At 43.6% G+C, this 10,828-nt stretch overlaps 1 protein-coding gene across 2 annotated transcripts in view; it reads right to left on the bottom strand.

Moving 5' to 3' along the window:
* Positions 1-10,347, bottom strand: part of GMIP (GEM interacting protein) — a 38,802-nt gene extending 28,455 nt beyond the window's left edge. For both annotated transcript variants that reach the window (XM_090060471.1, XM_090060473.1), the window contains exons 1-2: positions 9,098-10,347; positions 7,522-7,659 (exon numbers count right to left, since the gene is read on the bottom strand). In XM_090060471.1, coding sequence (XP_089916597.1) covers positions 7,522-7,659; positions 9,098-9,356 — 397 coding nt within the window. In that variant the 5' untranslated portion in view covers positions 9,357-10,347. The remainder of the gene's footprint in view (positions 1-7,521; positions 7,660-9,097) is intronic.
* Positions 10,348-10,828: the final 481 nt, after the last annotated feature.

Here is a 10,828-nt window from a genome sequence, read left to right on the forward strand (position 1 = left end):
GCCTGTCTTCATATGGCTTGCTCTTCAGGCCTCTAATCATACAAATGGCTCTTCTCTGGACTCCCAGGCTTCTCCACATCCTTCTTGAAGAGTGGCACCCAGAATGGGATGCAGTACTCAGCTGCAGCCTCACCAATGCCAAGTAGAGCGGGAGAATAACTTCCTTAGTTTTGCTTGAGATGCATTGGTTGATGCATACCAGCGTATTGTTTGCTCTGCTAACTGTAGCATCACACTGGTGGCTCATATTCATTTTATGGGTAATTATGACCCCCAGGTCCCTTTTGGACATGGTACTAGCTAGCGTAGCACCACCGATCCTGTACGTTTGTTGTGGATTTTTCCTCCCCAGATGGAGCACTTTATACTTCTCAGAGTTGAACAGCATCTGGTTCTGGTCCACCTATCTAACTAATCTCTCTGGGTCTGCCTGGATCATCAGTCAACATTGAGGCGTGGCAGCACTTCCCCTCAGCTTAGTGTCATCGGTGAACTTTGCTAGTGTATTTTTCACCCCCACATCCAGATCATTGGTGAAGATCTTGAAAAGCACTTGTCCAAGTACTGAACCCTGGGGGACCACACTGGCTACCTTCTGCCAGGTCAACACAGACCCATTTATTAGTATTCTCTAGGTCTGACCCTGCAGCCAGTTTCCCATCCATCTGACCATTGAATTGTTGAGCCTGTAGTCCCCTAGATTTACCTTGAGAGCCTCATGGGACATCAGGTCAAAGGCCTTCCTAAAGTCCAAGTAAATGATGTTGACCTCATCTCCCTCATCTAGGTGGTGAGCAACCTGGTTGTAGAAGGAGATGAGGTTAGTCAGACATGACCTACTCGTGACAAAACCGTGGTGGCTGTCATTCAGAATTTTGCCTTCTATTAGCTTATTGCATATGGACTCTTTGAGAAACACTTTGAGAATTTTTCCTGGGATTGAGGTCAGGCTGGTCAGCTTGTAATTCCCTGGGTCCTCTCTCCTCCCCTTCTTGAAGATGGGCACAACATTGGCCCTCTTCCAGTCTTCTGGGATCTCTCCTGAGCACCATGAATTCTCAAAGAGGTTCGCCAGTGATCTTGTGATGACTGTGGCTAGTTTCTTCAGCACTCTTGGATGGAGTTCACGCAGTCCTGCTGACTTATAGATAACCAGCTTCTCTAACTGTTCTTCTACCAGCTCTGCATTGACTGTTGGTAAGTGATCATCCCTGCTGTGACTATTCTGTGTCATATTTGCATTTGGCAGGCTATCACTCTTAGACTGGTGGAATACAGATGCGAAGTACTCATTTAGGAGTTCAGTTTCCTTCTTGGTGTCAATGATCAAACATCCAGATGCATTGAGCAGTGGTCCCATGCTTCCACTGGTTTTCCTCCTGTTACCTACATACTTATACAAGGACTTCTTATTGCCCTTGGTTTTGGTTGCTAACCTGAATTCGGTCACTGCCTTTGCTTTTCTAATCTGCTTCCTACAGGTGCGGGCCAATCTTATGCAGTTCTCCTTGGGGCCTATTCCTAGCTTCCATCATCAGTAAGCCTCCCTTTTCTTTTTCAGAAGATCTGTGACTTCCCTATTGAGCCAAGATGGCCTCCCAGCCCCTGTGCCACCTTTTTTGCCTACAGGTATGGGCAACTTTTGTGCACTGAGGATCATGTCGTTAAGGAACCAAGCTCCAGCAGACTCAATCAAGTCTGCTTCAACACACTGTAATTATAGTGTATCAGAGCAGCCTCCTGGCTTGTGTACAGGCACCCAAAGTTTCCAAGTTATTGTTTTTGTGTGAAATGTGAATTTCATCAGGAGGTGTGGAAAATCAGATGGAAAGAAGGGAAAGAATGGTTTTGTGTCCATTACACAGGGAGGCAAGTGTGTGATGTGTTTATTTGGGCTTGGGGATAGGTTTTACACTAGTACTGAAAGATACATTCTCTGGTGATGTTTTGGGCCTACATTTTCTCTCGATAACACCACTTCTATGGCAGAGACAGTGGATTTAGACCACTGCATGTAAGAGAAGGAGAACAGCCCTTTCCAGCTAAAAAACGTAGCGCTAGCTGACAAGTTAAGACGTGCCTTGTGGGATGCGTGTGCATTACTCAATAAGCATCATCCTCCCAGACAGGCACAAACCTCCACATGTCTATTCAGGCACTCTCTGCATTGGGAGAGTGTTTGGAATCAGGGCTTGCACCACCTCCAATTTAAATGGCTCATTCTTTGCCTCCTAAGACCCTTGGACCCTATGCTGCTGGCTTCCCTCTTCCCTTCTGCTGTCCTCTCAAGGATAGTAGCTTGCTTAGAGATCCATTGTTGCCAAGTAGCCTGCAGGTTATTTTCACTTTCCTTTTGTTCTTATTTTCACTTATTAATGGAGAGTAACCTTTCTTCACAGAACATGTTTTCTCCTTTCTCTGCCTAAAAACAACAGCACAGCTGCAAGAGCAGCCACGATGGTGCGATTCCACTTTCTGTTTTTGGTGGCAATAAGTCCTGTGCTTATTCAGATTAAAATCCAGAATTAACTAGTTTTAGACCCATTGTCCATTTTCCCCCAGTAAATAAAGCAAAGAAACAGAGAATATCGAGTAGTATTCACATCCTATTAATGTTCTAAGTTCTGAGTTGCTGCTTTGAAAGTCGTTTGACTTCAGACAGAGGTAGTACAGTATGGTGGAAGTATAGAGCTGAGACACATTTCCAGCGTTGTCTCTGAAATTCTGTATGACTCCATTAAACCTCTCTGTGCCTCAGTTCCTCTTTACTAAATGAGGATAATTACCCCTACCAGCTTTGTATAGGACTTCAATACTAACAGATAGAAAGTGCCATAGAAGTGTTTTATGCTGTGTAGAGATGCTTATAACCAACTGGTTGCAGTGTGATATAACAGATAAATGCAAACAGACCTTAGGCACTGTACGGGCTGTAACCCATAGGGAGATCTTTGTATTATAGAAATATGTAATTTAGGAGTTAGGATGCTCTTGAATCCAATTAAATTGCATCATACCATGTAAGACAGTGCACAATACAAATTTATACAGAATTTGTAATCTGAGTTAAACACAGCTCCTCATTCTTTGAATGTGATGATTTCCCACAGTTCAATCTCCAGTAAATTATTCAGTTTAGAGTCTTGGAGTTCACTGCATCCAAATTTGGACTGTTATTTGGATTATTAGTTGAATTTCTATGATTCTAACTTTACTTGATCAGGGTCCATTGTACCCATCCCAGTTGATGTTCATTAATTACTCATATTTTCATAGTTTCTAGGGTCGGAAAGGACCTGAGCAGATCATCTAGTCCGACCCCCTGCCATGGCAGGAAATAATACTGGGGTCAAATGACCCCAGCAAGATGTTCATCCAACCTCCCCATAAAAAACCCCAGGGTAGGAGCCAGCACCACTTCTCTTGGAAGTTGGTTCCAGATCCTAGCTGCCCTGACCATGAAGTAGCGCCTCCTGATATCTAGCCTAAACCTGCCCTCTGCCAGCTTGTGACCATTATTCCTGGTCACTCCTGGCAGTGCTCAGGGGAACAGTGACTCCCACAATGCCTGCTGATCCCCCCCTGACTAATTTATAAAAGGCCACTAGATCCCCCCTCAGCCTTCTCTTTTGGAGGCTGAACAGGTTCAGGTCCCGTAGCCTCTCCTCGTAGGGTCTGCCCTGCTGCCCCCTGATCATACAAGTGGCCCTCCTCTGGACCCTCTCCATGCTGTCCACATTCCTCTTAAAGTGTGGCACCCAGAACTGGACGCAGTACTCCAGCTGCGGCCTGACCAGTGCCGCATAGAGAGGGAGGATCACCTCCCTGGACCTGCTCAAGATGCATCTGTGGATGCATGACAAGGTGCAGTTGGCCTTCCTAACTGCCTCCCCACACTGCTGGCCCATGTTCATCTTGGAGTCAATTATGACTCCAAGATCCTTTTCCGCCTCCGTGCTGACAAAAGGGGAGTTCCCTAACCTGTAGGTATGGTGCCGGTTGTTCCTCCCCAGGTGCATCACCTTGCACTTGTCTGTGTTGAATCCCATCCGCCTACCCTTGTAGCCTGTCTAGGTCTGATTGAAGCCTGATGCTTCCTTCTAGTGTGCCCACATCCCCCCACATCTTAGTGTCATCAGCAAATTTGAACAGGGTGCTTTTTACCCCCTCGTCCAAATCACTGATGAAGATGTTGAACAGTGCGGGCCCGAGGACCGAGCCCTGTGAAACCCCACTGCCCACGTCCTTCCAGGTTGAGAAGGACCCATCCACTACCGCCCTCTGGGTGCGGCCCTCCAGCCAGTTGGTGACCCAATTGACTGTGTGGGCATCGGCACCACAGTCCCCCAGTTTCTTAATGAGAACGGGGTGAGAGACAGTGTTGAAGGCCTTCTGGAAGTCCAGGAAGACTATGTCCACTGCTACCCCTGCATCTAATGATCTGGTGATCTGATCATAGAAGGCCACCAGGTTGGTCTGACAGGACCTGCCACTGATGAACCCGTGTTGGTTGCCCCTAAGCATGCAGTCCCCTGCTGGCCCCTCATGGATGTGTGCCAGCATAATTTTCTCAAACAGCTTGCCTAGGATCGAGGTAAGGCTGACTGGCCTATAGTTTCCTGGGTCCTCCTTCCTCCCGTTTTTGAAGATGGGGACCATGTTGGCCCTCTTCCAGTCCTCTGGGACCACACTAGAGCACTACGAGTGCTCATAGAGCCGTGCCAGGGGTCCTGCAATGACCTCGGCCAATTCCTTTAGGACTCTAGGGTGGAGATCATCCGGGCCGGCTGACTTAAACACGTCCACCCCCTCCAGAAGCCCCCTAACTAGTTCCACGCTAACCTTTGGCCCAGGCATGCCTCCCCTGGGGCCCGAGGGGGGCCCAGCAGGGAGGTGGCTGTTCTGGTCCCTACTCAGGAAGACAGAGGCAAAGAAATTGTTAAACATGTTAGCTTTGTCATCTGGTGTGACGACCAAATTTCCCAACGCATCCTGCAAGGGCCCCACTCATCATACATGTCATTTCATAGGATCTGAAATCCCTGATTTCCTCTCCTATCTCATACACTCAGTGGGAGAAGTCAGTGCACTGACTCACTTGCTGTCAGTTTATTTCCACCTTCCACACCTAGCAGTTTCTGTGTACCTCCCCATTTCAACGTCAATCTTAGACTCATTGAGTAATAAGATTTTTCCATATAAATTCTTTAAAACATACAAACTAGTGGATACAGATGCCAAGGAAACTGAACATGATGTGTCTGGACCAAGGTGCTATTTCTAAGCTTGCATTACTGTAACAGAAGAGAAACAAAACACTCGTATAGGTGGGTCTACACCAAAACCCTGGATCCACATGCACTGAGCTTCAGTAAAGATTGAAATTAAACTTGCAAATCAGGCATATCACTAATATCTACAGGACTGCAGAAGCAGCTGGACTCAGTACATCCATTCTGAGCTGACAGGTTCTTCGGCCTTTGATTAACTTCTACACGGCAGTTACCAGATAGAAGCAGGGAGTGACAGGGAATTATCAAGAACAGCCCTTTACAGTCATTTGCTCTTCAGAAAGGAGGAACAGTGTTCCAGCAAGAGCAGCACAAATGAGAGGAGAAACTGTGACTGACTATTGGATTTTCATTCTCAATACAGCTCAACTTTGAAGAATGTAGAATGAATCAGGGAGTATTCCCTTGAGAAATCTAAACCGCCCAGAAGCAATGAACTCTGCAGGAAGTGGCTAAGGTACATCAGAATAGGAAAGCAAGCTATCCATTACTTCAACCTGGCACAGAACCCAAAAGTCCTGACTCCCCAACCCAGTGGTTCTCAAACTTTTTAGACTTGAGGAACCCTTGTTAGACTGGAAAATGACAGCTCTTAGTTTTCACTTGTTTTTTGACTAGAGAAAAATAATAGAGCAATGTTTCTGTTGCAAAGAATAAGAAAGACCACATCAGACCAGAATATCTTTAATACTGTGGATTCCTATTTGAAATCTCTGAGTTTATCTTGTGAATTTATCACTCTTAGAACTTAACAGTGCTATCATTGTGTGGCATCCCACAGAACCCTTGAAAGGCTCTCAAGGACCCTAGGGTATTGCAGCACCTCGGTTGAGAATCATTACCCCAGCCCCATGGTTCTAAATACTCATTCAGACTTTCTTGTTTTATATTTCATTCTCTCAATTTATATTTATAAAAGCACAGAAAATAAAGTCATAAAATTCCTTTGAGCCCAAAGCATCACAAAAGGGAGGTACAGGAATTCTTTAGAAATGGACAAGCTTCTCCTTTCACAATACAATATGCTACAGAGATTTTGGTAGAGACTTATCCATACCCCCTGGGTATTTAAGGTCTTGAGATAAACACCCTATTCCTCATTTTGTGGGTGGGGCAAAATTATCACATATCTTTCCTTGGAATGTTTTTCAAGGGGGGGCAGTCCTTTTTGGATGTGGTAGGGAAGAACAGTCACCGCTCAAAGCTGTTATTTAGTTACTAGACTTTCCCTTCTTAGAGCTGCTATGAGTAGCCTTTGCTCCTTAGGAACCAGACTGGAACACAGACATGGGTGAACCAGGTGGCTGCCTGGGGCCCAGACAGAAAGGGACCCCAAAAATGAAAAAAATTTATAATTGCAAAAAAAAGTTTTAATATTACGCATATACAGGACTGGCAATGTTATCAACTGAGAGCAAACTATTTAAAGACATTGATACCACAGATGTGATAAAGGCTTGCAACAAAAAAATCATTATCTCTGGCCTGATACTAAAAGTTCGCCTGGGACTGCCAGGAGTATAGGTATGTTCTTCCACAAGTTTTCCTGAACTCTGGGCTTTTTTTTCAGATAGGATATAAAAGAATGATGGGTTCTTTGTCTTCAGTTAGATTTTTAAATCTTTATATTTCAAGGAAAGCATATTTGCCTGAAATGAAATGGGGCTCTGGCTCTTTCCCTATAGCATAGAAGGCTGGGGTTTGGATTCCATTCCTACTTGATACAGAAATTACTATACCAACAGTAGCCTGAGCTGCCATGATCTAAACTGAACTGAATCATGTGGGGTGTAGTGAACATCTGTTAGGACAGAGAATCCATCACAACTGGTGCTAATATTGGGTATCGGCCACTCCTAGAAGACCTTTCAAGTTAGAGTTTGGGCCAGGACACTGAGGAGGTTGCCAGTTTCCTGGGTTTAATCATAATACCTCTTTGATGTTGGAAGATAGTGACAATTGCAGGATGATAGCCAAATTAAACAGAGAGCACATGCCTTTGCTCTGAGCAGTCCTATTTTTAGAAGGTTTAGCAGTAAGGTCTCCCTTAAACACGAGCTTCATATAAATAAACATTTATTACATTCACTTATTTCCTGCTTTACAATATCTGCAGTATTAGGCACTGATACCTGCCTCTGCCTGTGCAGAGCTCTGTGTAATCAGAGTGGCTTATTTTGAGTGGTTTTGCTGCCACAGTCCAGACAACAAATTATATTTAGGGTTTTACCATTCACACTGTTGATGAGGGCTGCTGTGGCAGGCTGGATGACTTCACCGTTCAAAGCAGGATACTTGAATAGGAGGGAAGAGATAGCTTGTAGTAAGTCTACCAGTTTGGCTTCAACAGGACCTGAAACAACTGGTCCTAAAATTAAAAGAAAAAAGGAAAAAATGGACCTCTGTTGTTTGACCACATGAAATAACATTCTTTCTCATCCTCTTAAGCATCCCCTACCATCCAGACTGAGCTGAAGTCCCTATGATGGGAAACTGGCACACAAGTAGCCTGCAGAACAGAAGCAAATTAGGATCTCAGGCTGAAGCATTTCTTCTACATGCAAAACCCACATGCACTACTGGGATGGAGCCAGGAAATGCCCAACCACAGGTCACTTAAACCAGCTTTTCCTACTTGTTCATATATCTGCTGTTTCTCCCATTTGACCATAGTTATCTGTGATGGAATTTCAGGGGCTTATTTTTTTTAAAGACTTGTTGCTGCATTCTTGCCCATACCTGTACTTCTACATTAATCTTCTACCTTGTTGATACAAGTGGTGAATCTTCCTTCTCTCTGCTACAGGAATGTGGCAGTCCAAAACATATCTCTATACAGCTTTATGTGCAATGTAATTACAGGATCTTATTTAAACAGCATTGAACTCTACCATTGATACCATTCCTCACAGGCCTTTGGCTCTCACTCCTGGGACTTTTCTCTACTGATGCATCTCAACTCTCTCATGGAAAAGCCCATCCAGGACAAAACCAGATGGAGAGAGGCATTCCCTTCAGCCATGCCAGAACCAGTACAGAAACAATCTTAAGTTGCTCCCCAGTTTTGTGTAGTTCACAGGGGTCACCTGTTGTATTTTTTCCTATGGAAATTGCATTCAGCAGCAGAATGTGGATATGCTACCTCCTCCCATTGAATTACTGTGAAAGCCTGCATTTCTTTGGCAGTGAAAGGCAAGAATTTCTTGGGGTGATATTTTTTATTTTTATTGGATGAACCATGTAGTTGGGATAAAGTTAGATAAGCTTTCAAATGCAAGACAGTGAACGAAAGACAGAAAAGAAGGGCTTTGGACATCAAGGCAGCTCCAGAAAAAAGAAGTCTTGTCTCATCAGGAGGAGAGGGATGTTGATGTCAAAGTTGTTGATGTTATGAGCCATTAAACAGTCATTTTGCCACTTAGCAAAAAAAAAGTGCTTTGTCTAGTACTACCTATCCCTATGTAGGGTGGGATCAAGGAATCCTACTTGTTAGTAAACCAGGTACAGAGCTTCATCAGCTGTCTCCTGATCGTGTGTGTAGTTAATTACATGCAAATCAAGATGCTGAATTAAGCAACTGCATAAACAAGGAAAGCAGGGAGTAAAAACTTGGCTCAAGCATTGTGAGGGCTGCCTACCTTCACTGTTTTATGTAAGCTCAGTAGTAAAGAGCATTTACTACCCAGTTTACATAAAACAATGAAGGCAGGCAGCCCTCACTAGACCAGAGCTGTCTCTCCAGATTTAGAATGGCATTAACTCTCATGCCAGCCTCTTATGTAGGAAATACATTTTTAGACACTTACCTTCTTTTTGAAAAAGCTCCCGGAAATTCCTGAATTTCCCATCAATGTTTCTGAGATGTCTTGTGATATGGAGCACTTCATTGGCACAGAGGTCTGGACGGCTGATGCAGTCACCAGAGGTGGGAGTCTGGATTGAAGCCCAGACAGCGGTCAGAAACCCAGAGTCTGATTCATGATCATCAGTGAAAATGCCATTGTTTGGTGATTTGCCGCCAATCTCAATGTAATGGGCATTATTGCGGTGTCCAGTCCCAGTCATATTAATGTCGAGGTGTATTAGAGAGCACTCAGAAGCACTTGCTGTTCCCAGAGTCTCTGTTGGAGCTGAAGCTCTTTGTCACAAACTTTCTTTTTTGGTGCACTGTTCTACAGTATTAGAGACTTCTGCGAAGCTTGCTGTCTCTGAAGCAAAAAGAACCAACATTCTATAAAGATCTTATGAGAAATGCAAAATTCTTGGAAAAACAAGAGGGTTTGAGGTTAGTTCTGAAGTTGCTGCTCCCAGCATTTATTCAAAAAACACTTTCTAATTCTGTGGAATTGTCATTGCTACCTTCCAAGAATCCACAAATTAGGCCTTAATCACTTAAAACTTGCAGTAAACACCATCAAGATATTCCTCCGGATATATTACCTCCTGCACATTCCAGCAAACGGAGGCACAAGTTCAACAAATGCTCAATTTTTCCTGACAAGGTTCTTTGGGTAAATCCAGTATCCTTTAATAGACCAACTAAAATAGTTGGAAAAATTCTTCTTTGCAAGCTTTCGGGTACAAACACCCTTCTTCAGGCTGCGGAAGTGAGTTTTCCTGAGAGACTTTCATGTCAAAGTGAAATCAAAATATCCTTACCAGCTGGGTTTTCATAAGGGGTCTCTTACTTAATGCTAAATTCTTTAAAAGTCTAAGTCTTTGTTCATGGGAAATACGTGGACTATTTTGAGTCTCCTTCATTCTCTTTCTCCATTGAAGTTATGGAGGAGAAAACCTGACGACTTCTTTGGAAAAATAGGTTGCTGAATATCCTAAGTGCACAGCCACCTTGCTCTTCACTGATGATTAAGCTCAAAATCTTAGTAGTTGTCCTGATTCTGTGCCCTCTTGTCAGCAACAGCTCCCGATGGCCGCAGTCAGTTTCTGAATTCGCCTGATACACCTTTTAATTTTGAACCCATTCAGAGGGCACCAGCCGTGTAAGTCTCACTATGTGCTGTCTGTGTGGGATGAATCTGAAACTTCAGACAAGTGTCAAGCTATGTGGATTTTCCACATTCCTGCCAGGAGTTATGAAATCATTCACTTCCCAAAGTGATTTGGTATTATACGTACCATTTATACTACCAAACTTATCCTCCTACCAGTCTTGTTAACCCTTTTTCTAACTGAACTTCTAAATGGATTCCAAGTCATTAGGAAATGGAACTGCAACGCATAACAAGCTGTTATATGTATAATCAATGTATAATTAAAAAGAAGAGTTCAGCAAACAAGCCAGAAGGTGGAGAATTTGGAAAATAAATTTGCTTATAAACTAACTATTTGTACTGTACTATATCAGAGCTTAGATTCCCACCTAAGGGATTACAGCCCTTTCTTCCTTTGCTGTACGCACATATAATAAAAAGTTTAGTTTTGAATTTATATATATGTTTGTAATATTCTCAGAATGTTATATTGTGCTTTTAAACTCAAAGAGATTTGCACACATTAGCAAATTAACTCTTACAACA

Source organism: Crocodylus siamensis, chromosome 8 (genome assembly GCF_052110815.1).
Source record: "Crocodylus siamensis isolate JL-2025a chromosome 8, ASM5211081v1, whole genome shotgun sequence".
In the NCBI taxonomy this organism is placed as follows: Eukaryota; Metazoa; Chordata; order Crocodylia; family Crocodylidae; genus Crocodylus; species Crocodylus siamensis.